Source organism: Narcine bancroftii, chromosome 3 (assembly GCF_036971445.1).
Source record: "Narcine bancroftii isolate sNarBan1 chromosome 3, sNarBan1.hap1, whole genome shotgun sequence".
NCBI classification, from domain to species: domain Eukaryota; kingdom Metazoa; phylum Chordata; class Chondrichthyes; order Torpediniformes; family Narcinidae; genus Narcine; species Narcine bancroftii.
This window is the reverse complement of record NC_091471.1, coordinates 201,210,870-201,229,143: the sequence shown is the minus strand read 5'-3', so window position 1 is coordinate 201,229,143 and position 18,274 is coordinate 201,210,870. Positions and strand designations below refer to the sequence as shown.

The 18,274-nt window shown below is 44.7% G+C and overlaps 1 protein-coding gene across 8 annotated transcripts in view; it reads left to right on the top strand.

Moving 5' to 3' along the window:
* Positions 1–18,274, top strand: part of LOC138758024 (E3 ubiquitin-protein ligase MARCHF1-like) — a 459,755-nt gene that overhangs the window by 407,470 nt on the left and 34,011 nt on the right. Inside the window, exon 1 of one of the 8 annotated variants that reach the window (XM_069926302.1) lies at positions 6,470–6,550. The exons of the other annotated variants lie outside the window; for them this stretch is intronic. Coding sequence (XP_069782403.1) covers positions 6,539–6,550 — 12 coding nt within the window. The 5' untranslated portion in view covers positions 6,470–6,538. Of the gene's footprint in view, positions 1–6,469; positions 6,551–18,274 lie in introns of those variants that run through there. 8 annotated transcript variants of the gene reach the window in all.

Sequence of the window (18,274 nt, the reverse complement as noted above, 5' to 3'; positions counted from 1 at the left end):
GGACCAGCAATTATATAAGTGCCGCAAAATTCAATTAATTGTAGCCTTTTAAGTTCATCCAAAATGATTGGAATTACTCACTTTCCTAGAGCTGTAAATTCAGCTAAGTTGACTTTATCCCTCAGTTACTATCTGGTTTGATTTTTCAGTGGTGTGGATATGTATATACGTACATGCTGCTGCTGCTCCGTACATAGGTGGCTAGCCTGCAAAAATGAAGGCTCGACCCCATGTATTCCCTTCCTCTGTGACCTGGCCATAAATGTTGACCTCCTTGCCCCATTCCATTCATTCGAGCCCATGGAATTGGGCCAGCTGAAATCTAAGGTGTATTAAAGCCTATCGTTTCTCACTCAGTCTTTGGAGATAGAGCATGTCAATTTAATACACATTAATTTTCCACGTGGGATGGACAAGCTGCTGAGACCCCACAGACTCAAAATCGATCCACAGATGCCCAGAGCTGCTGAACAGTACGAGCAGTGGATTGCCTGCTTCACAAACTTACTAGTGGACTCGGATAAAAAGAAACTCAAGGTCCTGCAAGCTAGAGTTGGCCACCCAGCGAGCATACCTGGTGATCCGGAACTTCATGACCTACCCAGAGGCCATGGCTGAGCTCCACAACCTCTACCAACCCCGGGTGAATGAAGTGTACTCAGAGTAATGGCTAGCCTTGAGGAGACTGCAACCCAATGAGTCCATGGACGAGTTTCTCTGAACTCTGCACGACCTGGGGAGAGACTGCTGGGTCACTGCTACAGCCTCTCTTTCCGTAGCCCAGTGTTTGGAGGAGATGGTCTGAGATGCCTGTGTGGCTGGAATGAGGACTGACAGCTCGAGGAGGACAAGCTGCCCCTGAAGAGAACCTTCAGTCCCTCGACTTGGCCCAACGCAATGCTGACGAGATTGCCAGTAAGAACAGGGCCTCCATGTGCCGTCATGTTGGGAGCCAGTATCACAGACGGCTTCCGCAATAACGAGCCATGACCCTACCGCAACCGCCACTGCGATTGGGCACCCAAGGTGCCACTACTGCGACCAGTTGAAGCACCCCAGATGACTCTGTCCGGCTAAGGAGGCGACCTGCTTGGGGTGCAGAAAGAAAGGACATTACCAGCATGTCTGTAAGTTGTTCAAACCCTCCCGAGTGAGCAGTACGTCATTGACGTCACATCCAGCTTCGAACGGCTTGGCCGCATGCACAACCCGGGAGTTGCCATCTTACCCAGCATCTCCTCCGCCTTCCTGGGTGACATCATCTCCACCATCCGCTGCCTGGTTGATATCACTTCCTCCTCCTTCCTCCAATGCGACAATGGTCAACATGAAGGCTGCCATCTTACTGGTCGGGCCTCCCCTCCAACAGTGACAACGATGACCCAATCATGGCTTCTGTTACCCTGAACCAGGGCAACCTTCATCCTATTGACCACTCGATGATGGAGATTGAGGTAAACAGAAAAGGGATGAATTGCTTGTTTAACAGTGGGAACACAGAGAGCTTTATCCACCCAGACACTGTCCAGAAACTCTCTCTCTCTCTGTCAGACCCACGAGCGACATCATCTCTATGGCCACTGAGACCCGGGGGTACTGTGTAGTGTCGTTAATGCTGGAGGAAGAATACTATATAACTTTCAACTGCTTGTGATTCCACAGCTCTCTGCGCCGATACTCCTGGCCCTTGACTTCCAGATCCAGTTTAAGAGTGTGACGATGGCGTTCGAAGGACCACACCACCCATAACGATTCACAACCCTCTCCCCCCAGCAGCCGGCCCCCGACTGCGGCCTCTCCACCCTCTGCCTATCCCCTCCATAATTGCCTGTCCTCCTTCTTGACTGAGGAATGCCATCTTTCGGGGGCATGAAGGGAGTGGGAAAAAAATGTCACTGGCCTTCCCAGCTGGTTGAGAGTGGCAGCCGGTGTGAAATCGGAGGCATCGCTCTAGCGCTATAGCGCTGAGGACTGGGTATTTATAAAGTCCAAGGTGCTGCGACTCCTGGAAGGGTTCATAGCTCACAGTTCAAGCCCGTGGTGAGCCCAAGTTGTGGTGGTCAGTGTCAGAAGTAAACCCAATGTGGTGATCAATTACAGCCAGACGGTCAACCGCTTCACCCAGCTGGATGTTTACCTCCTCCCACGGATAGGCGATATGGTCAATAAAGTAACCCAGTACAAAATGTACTCCACAATTGTCCTGAAATCGGCATACCACCAACACCCCCTTCGCCCAGGGGACTGCAAATACACTATCTTTAAAGTGGATGGCAGACTTTATCACTTCCTCAGGGTCCCCTTTGGAGTAACCAACGGGTTCTCAGTGTTCCAAAGGGAGATGAAACGGATGGTGGACAGGCATAAAATGACAGCGACATTTCCCAACCTTGACAATGTCACTATCTGCGGCCATGACCAGCAGGACCACAACACAAACCTGGCGAAATTTTTCAGCACAGACAAGTCCCATAATCTGACTTATAACAAAAAGTGTGTGTTTAGTACCATTCGCCTGGCCCTCCTTTTATGTGTTGTGGCACATGGTGTCATTGCCCCCAACCCCGACCGTATGCATCCCCTTATGGAGCTCCCAATACCACATAACCTCAAGGTGCTAAAATGGTGCTAAAATTCTTTTCTTAATGTGCCCAGTGGGTGCCCAATTATGCTGATAAACCCTAACCCTTAGTAAGGTCCACAAGTTTCCCTTTATTGGCAGAAGCCCAGGTGATATTCAACCAAATTGCTAAAGCCACGATGCATGCCGTAGACAAATCCATCTCATTCCAGGTGGAGAGCGATGCCTCCGATTTCACACCAGCTGCCACTCTCAACCAGCTGGGAAGGCCAGTGACATTTTTTTCCCACTCCCTTCACGCCCCCGAAAGATGGCACTCCTCAGTCAAGAAGGAGGACAGGCAATTGTTGAGGCTGTGCGCCACTGGTGTCACTACCTGGCCGGGAAAAGATTTACCCTGCTGACGGACCAACGGGGCTGTCGCCTTCATGTTTAACACAAAACTGCAGGGTAAAATCAAGAATGACAAGATCCTGAGGTGGAGAATTGAACTCTCCACCTATAACTACGACATCCTGTACCGGCTAGGCAAACTCAACGATCCTCTGGATGCCCTATCCCGGGGGAAGGGCGCCAGCTCGCATCTCGACCACCTCCAGTCGCTCCACGATGATATTTGCCACCCCAGAGTCACGAGGTTGTTCCACTTCATAAAAGTCCGGAACCTCCCTTACTGAGGACATCAGGTCCCTGACCAGACACTGTCGGGTCTGTGCGGAATGTAAACCACAGTTCTTCAAGACACACCTTATCAAGATCGGATGCCCTTTCGAACGGCTGAGCGTCAATTTCAAGGAACTACTGCCCTCAACCAATAGGAATGTCTATTTCCTCAATGTCGTAGACAAGTTCTCCAGATTCCCGTTTGCCATCTCTTGTCCCAACGTGACCTCTGCCACAGTTATCAGGGTACTCCACAGCATATTTACCCTCTTTGGGTACCCAGACTATATCCATAGTGATCGGGGTTCCTTGCTCATGAGCGATGAGCTGTGGCAGTACCTGTTGGCTAGAGGCATAGCCACTAGTAGGACCGCAAGATATAACCCCAGGGGAAACAGCCAGGTGGAGCGAGAAAATGCCACCATTTGGAAGACGATCCTCCTGGCCCTCAAGTCAAAAGGCCTGGTGGTGTCTTACTGGCAAGAAGTCCTGCCAGAGGCACTCCATGCCATCCAATCCATCCTATGCACTGCTCCAAATATGACCCCACGTGAATGCATGTTTTCCTTCCCCAGGAGGTTGGCGAGGTTAAAGAGGTGTAGGTCCTGCTAGTTAATCCACAATACGCTCATGTCCAGTACCCTGATAGCCATGAGGACACAGTCCCTGTCTGGGGCCTGTCGCGTTCTGAAGATACCCACCTATCCCCATCCCCAACCATCACATACACACACATCAACCCCTAAAGGGACTTTGTACAGACCAGCAATGCCCCCCGGGCACCCACACCACATGCCTGGGACCTTTGCCCAGCTGAGCCACCCGCCACGACCAACCCCACAGACAACCAGACCTCACCCCCTACAGCAAAAGCCTTGCTCCCCCCCCTGCCACCCCACCTCAAGACACCTGACCAGCAATGGAATCGACCAGTATACAAGTGGCGGAGCTGTGCAGGTAACAGTGGCAAAGGAAGCCCTCTGACTGGCTGAACCTCTAGGAGAGGGGGGGTGAATGTAGTGATATGTATACAGATACACAATCCTTTATCCGGACATCTAAAATCTGGAAAGCTTCAAAATCCGGCAAGTGGGGAGATAGACAGCAGTGCGAGTCGGGCGGGTGAGAGACTAGCAGCGTGAGTCGGGCAGGCGAGGGGGGAAGACTGGCAGCACAAGTCGGGCGGACAAGAGACCGGCAGTGCAAGTCGGGCAGGCAAGTGACCGGCAGCGCGATTTGGGCAAGTGAGGGGAGAACCGACAGCACGAGTCAGGCGGGCGAGGGGGGGAGACCAACAGCGCGAGTCGAGGGGGCGAGACCAGCAGCGCGAGTCGGGTGTGTGAGGGGGAGATGGCAGCGTGATTGGAAGGGGGTGGCAGTGGATATGGCAGCACAATTTGGGTGGACTTAAATCTAGCTTTCCGAAATCTGGAAAAATCTGAAATTCAGAACACTCTGTCCTCCAAAGGTTTTGGATAAAGAATTGTTGTGTACCTGTATATGTATATGCTGTTGCTACTCTGTACATACGTGGCTGGCCCGCCCACTGATGACATGACCCCATGTAACCCCTCTCCCTGTGACCTGGCCATAAAGGTCAAAATCCCTGCTCCCTTCAAGTTCATGGAGTTGGGACAGTCGAAATCTAACGTGTATTAAAGCCTATCGTTCTACACAGTCTTTAGAATCATTGATAGTGTGTATCAGTCGGATTTCATTGGATAATAAAAAAAAGCGAATATATCAAAAATGCTTCTCGAAAGCAATTATTAGGCTTTTCATACTTTATATCAATGTGCCTAATGACATTCAAATCCACCACAGTCAGATTTGTCTCCTCTGAGAGGGTCACAATAAAGATGACTAGAAATAACCCGGAATAGCACCTCAAAATACTTGGGTTGGAAAGTCAGCAAGTCCCAATTGTCTGGCTGGGTTGTGGGTACAGTAATGGGCTGAGGCACATTAAAAAAAGGCATAATGCAAGGAATATGCCATTCAGCCCTTCGACCTATTTCACATTCAAGATCAAAATTGATCCTTTATTTGGATGCAACTTTCCTGCAGTAACCCCATGTCCCTTGATTTGTTTTATTGCCAAAAGTCATCAGTCTCTATCTTGAATATTCTCAGTAACTGAACGTCCAAAGCCTTTTTGGGAAGAGAATTACAAAGATTCACGATCCACTGGGTGAGGTAGTTTTATCTTGTCTCTGTCTTAAATGGCCAACCTCTTAAGTTGTGACTGCAGGTTCTAAATACCACAGGCAGTAGCCATGACAACCTTACAACTATTATCAAGAATTTTTTGGGTTCACTGAAGCTCTAGAAAATGTAATCCCAGTCTTCTTAATCTCTCCTCACAGGTATCATGTGAGTAGTGAGCTTTTGTTCACTTCCTCTAGTGGACAATCATATTCCAATTTCAGATTTATTGTCAGAAGTGCATGCATGACATCACATACAACCCTGAGATTCTTTTTTCTGCACAAATACCTGTGCATAATGTATGCATGTAAACAAATAAAGAAATGTAAACAAACTGTGCAATACTGAGAGAAAAAAATCAATAAAGTGCAAAAGTAAGAGTCCTTAAGCAGCCCTGATTGAGTTTGTTGTTGAGAAGACTGATGGAGGAATAGCAGTTGTTCCTGAACCTGGTGGTGCAAGTCCTGTGCTACCTATTACCTCTTTTTTGTGATAGCAGTGAAAGCAGAGCATGTCCTGGGTGATATGGAGCTTGTTGATTGCTACTGCTCTCTGACTTCAGTGTTCCCTGTAGATATTCTTGATGATGGGGAGGGGTTTACCTGTGATGTCCTGGACTGTGTCCACTACCTTTTGCAGGGCTTTCAGCTCGGGATATCCCCATGCCAGAACATGGATGTAGCTGGTCAGTACACTTTCCACCACATCTCTGTCGAAATTTGCCAGGGTTTCCGATGTCGTATCAAACCTCCGCCAACTCCTGAGGAAGTAGAGGTGCTGACGCACTTTCATCACGATGCCATTTGTGTGTTGGATCCAGGAAAGATCCTCCAAGAACTTAAATTTGCTCACCCACTCCACCTCTGATCCTGCAATCACTGGATCATACACCTCTGGTTTTCCCTTCCTGAAGATGACAATCAGCTCCTTGGTTTTGATGACACTGTGTGTGAGGTCATCGCTTTATTACGACTCCTATTGCCATCAGCAAACTTGACAATGTCACTTTTGAAACCCTCAGCAAGATTGTTTTTCGTGATCAAGAAAAAGCTGTTTTGCTTCAGAATAGAGAGCAGCTGGTTGGAAATGGCCTATATGGTAATATCTACAAAATTAGTTTTGACCCCTTTAATTGAATTAGTGCTATCATCCTTTGTGTGCAGCTCAAAAGGCTACAATAGAAACCTTGGGTCAGAAAATTAGTTGCGTCCAAGAGAATCTGTTGATCAAAGTTGGTTGGGCTATTTATACTATTACACATCTCCGCTTGTCTACTGTACCACGAGCCCATAAAGCTAACGATATCTCATCAATGCAGTAAGGATCGGCTCTAGTGCAGTATATCTTCAACTGTTTCTTGTTACTATGGGATCTGAGGTTTAACCCATGTACAGAAGCAGCAGGCTGTATCATGTTTTCATGATCACCAGCATTCAGAGTCATGAGTTTCAAATTCCCATTATTAGTGGAAAATTCTTAGTATTGCCTTCAGTAGAAGGTCGTACAAATCAACATGACGTCGAATTTGTTTTCACTTTGGCACATTTTCAAATTGCGTGTAATATTGTTCCAATTTTTTGTTTACAACGGAATTATTCGTCCAACATTGTTGGATTCCATTCTTTTAACTTTTGTGGTGTAACATATGATCTATGTAGCCAATTATATTGTATCATACGAAACTGAGTATTTATTGTATTACTCATGGTTCCTGCGCATAGTTCCACCCATGTTTCATTCTTTATTCGTATTTTTAAACCTTTTTGTACATTGCTTCATCATTTTTCTTGTATTGCAATTTTCTGTACATATTTGTGATTTTTTTTACTATCGCTGTGTCTGTAATTAAGTATTCATAGCAGCTACTCTCAGGTAATCTTAAGCTAGTTCCCAATTCAGAAGACTTTTCAAACTAAATTTAGCACCTGACCACACAATGCTACTTTAGGACAGGTGAGAAAAAGTTCATCAAAGGAACAAAAATTTCAGGAGTGTGGGAGAGATGGAAAGGTCATTGGGTCATGGCAGGTGCAAGAAGACTGTGGGTGTTGGATCAATTGATAAGCACGTGGCCAGAACAGAAGCAAAGGATTGCAAGTGTCTCTGGGGCTCCAGGGAAGAACAAGGTCACAATGTTCGGTGTGAGGGAGGAATTCATTGAGACCATGGAGGGATTTTTAAACGAGGATGGGGCCATAAAATCCAAGCTTGTCGGACCAACAGATCATTTGGGTCAGTGAACAGATGGGTGAAAAGTGAAGCACGTTGCAGTGTTTGGATGTGCTCAAGATCAAAGGCTTGAAAAGAAAGCGTGGCCAGATTTGCAAATAGCAGAGAACATCTGTTTAAAGTGAGTGGAGAAAATTTGAGGGCTGATGTCAGGGATATGTTTTTTTACTCAGAGAATGCTGGATCCCTGGAATGCATTTCCAGGGGTGGTGGTGGAGGCTGGTACAATAAGGGCTTTCAGAAGAGACTTTGATAGTCACATGGATGAATGAAAAATTAAAGGTTCTGGGTGTGTGATAGGGAAAAAGTAGATTGTTGTAGAATAGGTTTACATGGGTTGGCATGAGATCATGGGCTGAAGGCCTGTGCTGTGCTGTACTACTGTATATTATTTATTTCCATGGTCAAGTCAAGAGTGAACTAAACATGGATGTAGATTTTAGCAGCAAGTGACCTGAGGTTGGCTCAGATTATGCAGCCAAAATGATTAGGTCGATTGTCGTTTTCATTGCTGCGGATTCTCCTCAGAAAGGTTTTGGAAGCTGAGTCTCTATTTCTGAGACTCTGGGAGGTGAGTGAGGCCTTTAGAATTATGTGAAGACAGTTTTGCAATTGAGACTGGCAGGAATATGAACAGCAAGAGTGACTGACACAGGACCCTAAGTTAGCCATAAATGTATAAGTAGAGAGGCAGCCTCTCCTCTCCCTATTTTTCTAAGTTTCTGAGTTATGGATTATGGCCAAGCTTCCTACAACAATAGGACCATTAATTACACTCAATAATATCCATGGCAGTTAAGCTTACAGCTTTAGGCCACTTTAATGATCCTCTGTATTTACTTGCAGTCTGATGCTTTGCAGCTACTGTGCCACACAATGATGCAGCCTGGCAGAACATTTTCAATTGTGCTCCTACGAAATGTTGTCTAGATGGGGGCTGGTAACCTAGCCCTTCTCAACCTCCTTAGGAAGCATAGGAGCTGCTGTACCTTCCTGACTGAGGAAGAGGTGTTGTGAGACCAGGATAGTTCTCTTACTGTGCATCATTTTGCTGAATTTGCACATGTACAAGAGTGTGACCCTGTATCTAAACAATCACAAGATTCCAGGAGTAGGATGTGTAAAACTTTGGTTACATCAAACTTTGGTTAGTCTGCGCTTGGAATTTTGTGTGTAATTCTCATTGACCCATAGGAGGAAGTACGTGGAGACTTTGAAAAGGGTGCAGAAGAGGTTAACCAGGATGGTAAAGGAGAGAGTTTGGACAAACTTGTATTGCTTTCTCTGGAGTGTAAGAACCTGAGGGGAAACCATATATATGTTTACAAAGATATAGAGAGAGGCATTGAAATAGTGGACAATCAGAATCCTTTCCCCAGGGTAAAAACATCACATACTAGAGGACATGCATTTATGGAGAGAAGAGGAATTTTAACAGAGATGTGTGGGGCATGTCTTTTCATACAGAGAATGAAGGATGTCCAGAATGGGCTGAGTAATACAATCATAGAATTTAAGAGGTTTCCAGATAAACACGTGAATATGAATGGGATAGAGGGATATATTATCTTGACAGGCATAGATAGGGTATTGGTCTTTGCTGTCCTTTTTCCCAGGACAGTAAAGGCCAATACCAGAGTACATCTGCTTAAGGCAAGTAAAGGAAACTCTAGGGGAGATGTCAGAGGTCAGGTTTTTACACAGAGAATAGTGGATACCTGGAACGTGTTATCGGAGATTGTGGTGGAGGCTGGTAAAATGTTTTAAAACTCTTAGATCAGTACATGGATGTAAGGAAAATCGAGGATTATGGGCGATAGGGAGGAAAGGTTTAGATCAATGGTTTTCAAACTGCCCCACTAAACTCACATACCACTTTAAGTATTCCCTATGCCATAGGTGCTCTGTGATTAGTTAGAGGTTTAGTAAGGTGATATGTGGGAGGAAAGAAAAAGTTTGTTTTAATCGTACCTAATTGACTCATTATGTACACGGTTTCATAACTCCAAAGGAAATGACAATTTTGTCAAGCAAAATATTTCAGTAACAATTGGGTCTAGAGCAGTGATTCTCAAACTTCTCTTCCCACTCACATACCACCTTAATCAGAGACCACTGATGGCATAGGGATTACTTAAAGTGGTTTGTGAATGGAAAGAAAAAGGTTGAGACCACTGGTTTAGATTGATAGTGGAGTAGGTTTCTATTGGTTGGCACATCATCGTAATGCTGTTCTGTTCTGTTCTACGTTCAAGTGCTGGATTTGGGCATCATATTCATCACAGTCACCTGGGAATAAAGATTTGTTTATGTGTTATACGATTCTATGTTCTATGTTCTGGCCTCCTATTGAACCCACCTGATCTTATTCCATAAATGTCAAACTCCAAAGTCCAAAATCAATTCCTTCATTCTGAATGAAAGCAAACTGAAGGTGAGCTCATAGTAAGGAGCCTCAGTCATGACACCTAACTCTGCCCTGTGTGGCAAAGCAATCATGTTGTGTGTCCATTTGGGTGGAATGGCAGGAGATTGGCATAGCAAAGGGGGTGAGGGGAGTAGCCAGAGATTAGTGTTTGCGACCTAAGCAAAGATTGGAGTGGGCTAGGGGGCATGGGGGTTAAGGAGAGATGTAGTGGGGGAGATGTAGATTGCAGTAATCAATGGGATCCTGCCTGGTGAAATCCGAGCGCTGGCTGGTCAGGACCTGGTTAGCCCCTTTATAAAGACTCCACAGATGCAATAAAATAGTTTTGATGAAAGATCATCAATCTGAAATATTAACGCTACTCTCTCTCTCCATGGATGTGCCCTGACCTGCTGAGAATTTCTGGAATTTTCTGCTGGTCTCTCAACAATAATAATATAGTTGATCCAGAAGTACTCAACAACATAACGATCTAGTCTAATTTTCCAGGCAGTGACATGATTACATATGACAGACATAACAGTGCCCACAGGTGAATCTGACCTAGCCATATTCCATCAAGCTAATAACTCTTAACTATCATTCTTGAAATAAACACATTATTAGATACATAGTTTTGAAAGAAAAGATGATTGAGTCCAAATCTCCAGACCACAGCAAGCAAGCTAGCCGAGCCGTCACTGAAGGGAAATCAGATGTTTGAGGGAGGGTGTAGGGCAGAGCAAACATTTATTTTTGCAGACTGGATTTGGGAGTCTCCAAGTAAAGAGAGGACATTACGAAGGTAAACACAATGGGCCAACTGATGTCGGGCACTCTGCCTGTGTGATGAGGGGCCAGCACAAGTTCCCGTGAGGGCACCAAGTTTAAGCTCTTGACAGTGTGGAGTAGCGCCATGGTACAGAGTCTACACAGTGGAAGACCAAAATACAAACACTAAAATTCATGTTTAGATCCCAAAGAAAGGACATCTCAAAATAAGAAAAATCACAGCCATTTGATAAGAGAGCTGTGGCAAAACATTTAAAGCATTTGCACCCATTTCTGCACAGAAAGGGTCAGGGTCAATAATGCAACAAAAGTTTCACCCACATGCTATAATGAGGATTTCTCCTTATAGAAGGTCATGAAGCAAATGTTTTCATTCTGACATGGCAGCACAGTGGCACAGCTAGTAGTTAGCAGAGCTACCTCACAGCTGGTTTAAACCTGGCCTCATGTTCTGTCTGTGTGGAGCTGTAAGTCAGTCAGTCAGTTAGCCTTTATTGTCACTTTAACACCAAGTGTCACGGAATTAAAATGATACAACGTTCCCGAGACCACATTATAGTCTGCTTAAGAGCAGCTTAACAAAAACAGTCCTATACAGTTAATTAATCAGAGATTAGACAATGGTACAAGTAAAGACCGGTTGCAAACTAGATGTTAAAAGTGTCCACCAGTTCAAGTGGAGAAGGACGTTCCCCGATCCTGAGGGCTGTTGCGGGCTGCTATCACAGGTCAGGTTATCATCCTCTCCAGGACAAGATGTTAAGGTCCACAAGCGTTAGGGGAAACAGGCAACCTCACATCATAGTTTATGGAGCTCCCAATAGCTTCTGTGCTGTCTGCCACAAGGCCAAGGACAATGCATCTCTAGACCTCCAAACCTGGCCTGGCTCCACAACTCCAGTCGCAACTGGACACCACCTCCAACTCCGTTGCTCCATCCTCTCCTCTCGACCTCTGGCTGCCGACACCTCTGACATTGTCCCGAAGAGTTTGAAAGCTGCCGGGCAACATCAGCCCAAAGCGGCTCATCTTTTTCCTCTAGGCCGCACCTGAAGCTCCGTCCTTTAGCGGATGGGGTTTCTGCAATTTTGCAGCATTATCTCGGAACGGCTCCTGTTCAGTGCTTCCCCACTTCCAACGCACGGGACTCACTGTGATACAAAGTGCAACTTCATCAAATTAAAATTTGTGTATAGCACCAGCTTGTTGGTAATTATCAGAGACCACCGATGGCATAGGGATTACTTAAAGTGGTTTGTGAATGGCTCCAGTCTAGAGGTTAAACTTGGTGCCCTCAGGGGAACTTGTGCTGGCCCCTCATCACACAAGCAGAGTGCCCAACATCAGCTGGCCCACTGTGTTTTCCTTCGTAATGTCCTCTCTTTACTTGGAGACTCCCAAATCCAGTCGGCCACCGCTAATTATCCCCACTGTGGAAGTGAGAGTTAGAATCTGTGGGGAGAATAAAAAATTGGATTTATGCAGGATTAGTGCAAATAGTGTTTTTGATGATCAGTGTGTCTGTTCCCTGGCTTTCTGTTTTCTTTTCTTTGGCTTGGCTTTGCGGATGAAGATTTATGGAGGGGTATGTCCACGTCTGCTGCAGGCTCGTTTGTGACTGACAAGTCCAATGCGGGACAGGCAGGCACGGTTGCAGCGGTTGCAAGGGAAAATTGGTTAGTTGGGGTTGGGTGTTGGGTTTTTCCTCCTTTGTCTTTTGTCAGTGAGGTGGGCTCTGCGGTCTTCTTCAAAGGAGGTTGCTGCCCGCCGAACTGTAGGCGCCAAGATGCACGGTTGGAGGCGATATCAGCCCACTGGCAGTGGTCGATGTGGCAAGCACCAAGAGATTTCTTTAAGCAGTCCTTGTACCTCTTCTTTGGTGCATCTCTGTCTCGGTGGCCAGTGGAGAGCTCGCCATATAACACGATCTTGGGAAGGCGATGGTTCTCCATTCAGTTGGGTCTTCAGCAGCATGGATTCGATGCTTGCGGACCCTGCCAGCTCGAGTACTTCGATGTTGGCTTTCTGTTTTAATGGCTGTTTAAATATAATGTGAGTAAGAAAAGCTTTCACATTGTTCAATAGTTACTGAGAAAAAATATACCAGTACACTCCACACCCATAGCCTGAGGGGTTAACTATGTTTTTTTTAATCACCAAGAGCTAATAATAACTTCTCAGGTAAATGTCAGTGTTTATTGATATCGTTTTGTTGCCAGGACCATAAGCCATCAAGATATTTGTTATCTGCTTTTTTTAATGTCTGCAGCCTTCCAATCTGCAGAAAACTGGAATCCTGAAATGGGTTTAATTCAAAACTGCAAATGAGGTTCACAAGTTATTCCTTCCAAAGTAGCCAGTAAAATTATAAAATGAATTCTGGAGATAAAATTCTGCAAATTTTAAGTGTGAGAACTTATTTTAGTATTCCAAACTTCCTAAAATATTCGACAGTTTCTCAGAATCAGAACTATCTTATTCTGGCCTCGAGAAGCCCAGGGGATCAGCAATTTAAATTTTCCATTAAATGAACAACAAAAGAATCTGTACCCGTTTTATCTTGAACTGTGTTGATACTTTCCAACAGCATGCATTTGCAATAAAGGAACCAAGCATCCATTTGAGACCACTTTACCAAATTAATTGGCCTGTTGAAGGATGATTTCCCAATGGGAAGCTCTTGTTTCATCACTTTTTGTGCATCTTGAAGAAGCACCAAAGACTGTGCTAGTGTATGATATTTACATTTGTGTGTCTGGTTTGAATTATGTGAACTTATGGTTGAATGGTCCAGGCATCTTGAAGAACTTTGCTTTAAATCATAAAGTTGATGAGCAGCCTGGAGCATTAATAAAGTTTGGATTTAATGATGATAGAAAAGATTCAGCTGCAGAATTTCTTGGCCACCAAAGCTCATTTCAGGACTCTACCTGAGATGAGAATACTTGTGGTAAAGCTGCAGATACCAAACTGGCAGGTGAGCAGTTGACCACCTACCTTGTTGGACAAACCTGGCTACAATTTTCAAGTATGAACTTCCACCCACCTATCCCAGATATCAAAACACCCAGCCAGGGAACCTGAAAGATAATATTGAGAACTTATAGGAAAATAACAGAAGGTATAGTGCAATTTTTGTTTTGTGTGTGGCCTGGAACCGCAGACACACCAACAATTCCAAGATTGCCCATGAGACCTTGCCCCTTATCCCAAGGCTAGAGGTTAATTGCATGAGGAAAGTATACAGTGAATGACAGGATCCTCAGGAGCTTTTGATCAAAGGGATCTTGGGGTGCAAGTCTATAGCTCCTTGAAGGAGTCAACACAAGTGGATAGGGTGGTAAAGAAAGCATGTAGCATGCTTGCCTTCATTGGACAGGGCATTGAGAGTGAAGGTTGGGTAGTCATGTTGCAATAGCATCAAACTTTGCTTTGGTCTCATTTCAAATAATGTGTGCACTTCTGGTTGCCACAATATGGGAAAGATATAGAGATGGTCTGGGACAGTGGTTCTCAAACTTTTTCTTTCCACTCACATACCACCTTAAGTAATTCCTTATTAAACACAGAGAACCTATGGCATTACTTAAGGTGGTGTATGAGGTTGACAACCACTGGTCTGGGAGGTTCAATGGATTGGCATATATTTACTATAAGGAGTAGTCAGACAAACTTGGATTGTAGTTTCTGAAGCATCAGAACCTGAGGACAACCCATAGAAGCATATAAAATTATGATTGAAATAGATAGGATAAATAGTTTTGTTCCCAGGAGTGGGAGTGTCAAATACTAGGGAGTATTTTAAGTGAGAGATGGAAAGGTTAAAGGAAATGTGCAATTTTTTAAGGAGTGCTCAGTGCCTGGAATAAGCTGCCAGAGGAAGAGAGTAAAAGCAGATATCTCTCTTTCTTTGGCTTGGCTTCGCGGATGAAGATTTATGGAGGGGTATGTCCATGTCTGCTGCAGGCTCGTTGGTGACTGACAAGTCCGATGCGGGACAGGAAAGGCTCGGTTGCAGTGGTTGCAAGGGAAAATTGGTGGGTTGGGTGTTGGGTTTTTCCTCCTTTGTTTTTTGTCAGTGAGGTGGGCTCTGCGGTCTTCTTCAAAGGAAGTTGCTGCCCGCCGAACTGTGAGGCACCAAGATGCACGGTTGTAGGCGATATCAGCCCACTGGCTGTGGTCGATGTGGCAGGCACCAAGAGATTTCTTTAAGCAGTCCTTGTACCTCTTCTTTGGTGCATCTCTGTCTCGGTGACCAGTGGAGAGCTCGCCATATAACACGATCTTGGGAAGGCGATGGTCCTCCATTCTGGAGACATGACCCACCCAACGCAGTTGGGTCTTCAGCAGCGTGGATTCGATGCTTGCGGACTCTGCCAGCTCGAGTACTTCAATGTTGGTGATGAAGTCACTCCAATTAATTTTGAGGATGGAGCGGAGACAGCGCTGATGGAAGCATTCTAGGAGCCGTAGGTGATGCCGGTAGAGGACCCATGATTCGGAGCCGAACAGGAGCGTGGGTATGACAATGGCTCTGTACATGCTGATCTTTGTGTGTTTCTTCAGATGGTTGTTTTTCCAGACTCTTTTGTGTAGTCTTCCAAAGGTGCTATTTGCCTTGGCGAGTCTGTTGTCTATCTCGTTGTCGATCCTTGCATCAGATGAAATGGTGCAGCCGAGTTAGGTAAACTGGTTGACCGTTTTGAGTTCTGTGTGCCCGATGGAGATGTGGGGGGGCTGGTAGTCATGGTGGGGAGCTGGCTGATGGAGGACCTCAATTTTCTTCAGGCTGACTTCCAGGCCAAACATTTTGGCAGTTTCCGCAAAACAGGACGTCATGCTCTGGAGAGCTGGCTCTGAATGGGCAACTAAAGCGGCATCGTCTGCAAAGAGTAGTTCACGGACAAGTTGCTCTTGTGTCTTGGTGTGAGCTTTCAGGTGCCTCAGATTGAAGAGACTGCCATCCGTGCGGTACCGGATGTAAATATTTTATAGTATTTGGCAAATACTAGAGCGCCTTTATGAGGTATAAACACACTGTAAATCCTGAAGGAATTCAGTTGGTGTCAGTATCCATCAGAAATAAAAGTATATTACTGAGGTTTCGGGCCTGAGACCTTCTTCAAAGTAATTTAAAAAGCAGGCAGGCTCCTCAATAAAGTCTGGGAGAGAAAGGGGAAAGAATGAGAGGGGAAGGAATCCAGACCAACAAACAAAAGATGTTAATTGGATATGATAAGAGAAAAGGTGAGAATTGATTTTGGCTCTGTGAAAGTAGACAGAGGGAAAAAAGAGAGGGGGGAGGAGACAGGGGGAGCGAAGATAGGGTGGGCTGTTAAACAGAAACCAGAGAAGTTAATGTTAATGACATCTGGTTGGAAGGTGCCCAGACGGCAGATGTGTTGTTCCTCCAATTTTCAGATGGTCTCAGTATGGCAGTGCACGAGACCATGGACAATACCTCATCATCCATCTGGGCACACTCCATCCAAATGGCATTAACATTAATTTCTTTCATTTCTGTTGACCCTCCCCCCATCCCCGCACACTTTCTCTCCCTGTCTCCTATCCTCTAGCTTTCCCTCTTGTGATAGAATATGTGATAGATGTATTTGGGAGATAAATTGGTAAAATTAGAGTAGGTTACATACAAACACATACTTTAAAACAGATCTTATTTGAAATAGTGAAGAATTCATATTCAGTAACTTTACAGAAACTATGGAGAATGCTATGCACATTTCACAAGTAGGTGCTAATCGAAATGGCATTATTAAAGCAACAAGCAGGAGACACTCAGGCTGTTTCAAGGGTTACACTTGCAATATACTCTTTGCAAGGGTTTTGACAGAGTGCACAGAAAGGTCACTTCTAGGTTCTTGTTTACCTAAAAACAACAGCTTGACCAAGAAGACAAACTCCTATTTTTTTGCTGAAGAAGGAGGGGGTTTTGCAAGTGAGAGAGAAAAGAACATGTGGCTAACAGTTGGTATCTCAGAAGAGAGAGAGAGAGAGAGAGAAGGGTGAAACAAGTTCTCTCAGCAAGAGTGTGTGACACTGAAAGCTTGCTGGAACTGAGAGCCAGCCGAAACTGGTTTGGAACTGAAACAGAAGCTCCAGAGTGGTGGATGGCTGGAAGGGCTATCTGTTTGATGTTTCTCTTGGAATAAGTGGAACATAAAGGAACTATGTAGTAGCCTGAAAGAAAGAGGTTATCACCTGGAGAACCCTGATGGGGCAAGTTCCATCAGCAAGAAATTGAGATGAATAATGATGGTACCTCAGTTGTGGAAATCCTGGAACAACAAATCTCTCTCTGCAAACCCTATGAGAAACTTCCTGAGCGGTAAACATTTACCTTTCAAACACCAAAGTTTGGTGAACTTTATACATGTTAAATTCTGTGCACAGTATAAGAATTGCCTGCAACCAGAGAACTTGGAAAAATGAAAAGTGAGACTGAACTGTGAACCAAAGACCTTTTATTAAGTTTGCACACACATTACATACAAGTGCACTTAGAATTAAAAGGGGGTTAAATTTAGTTAGTTATGTTAAGAGAGATAAGTTGAAGTTTGATTCTGATTTCATGTTTAAAAATAATTAAAAACATCTTTTGTTTAAGTAACTACTTGTCTTGATGAATGTCTATTGCTGCTGGGTTTTGGGATCCTTTGGACTCATAACACTCTCTTCCCTTTTCTCTCTGTCTCCTTTGTCAGAGCTTAAATCAATTCTCATCTTTCCTCATCATATCCAATTAATGCCTTTTGTCTGTTGGTCTGTGCTCTTCCCTTCCTATTTTTCCCTTTTCTCTCCCCAGCCTTTAATTCAGATGCCTGCCTATTTTTTGTTTATACCTTGAAGAAGGACTCAGGCCTAAAATGTCAGAATATATCTGTCACATTTGTGGCCCGAAATGTGAAGTTAATAAAACATTAAACACAAGTTTATCAGGTAAACTTCTCCGTTGTCTTTATTTTCCAGTTTCCCTTTGTTCTCTTGCTTGTGTTCTTATCTCTCTCTCATACCACGTGACTTCCGGTACATCTCATACATATTCATTATCATGACATCCCTCCTTTAATCAGAAATAAACTTTACCTTCACTTACCAATATCCCTCGGAAACATACAAACATCGTAACTAATGGTAATACTATAACTCAACTACATAAAATTTACTTCCTACAGCACTCATACATGCACTTTATGATATAAGATTAAATACTGTCCCAAAGTTCTTATTAAAACTATGGCACAAAGTCTTCGTATCGTTTGGGCGGTTTCCAGTTTCGTTTCGGCCTGCCTGTGATATTGTCGTCGCTTCTCGGTTGTTCACTCTCAGCGTCGGAAATACTGCTCGCCACAGCTTCGGGTGTTTCTGGCGCTCTA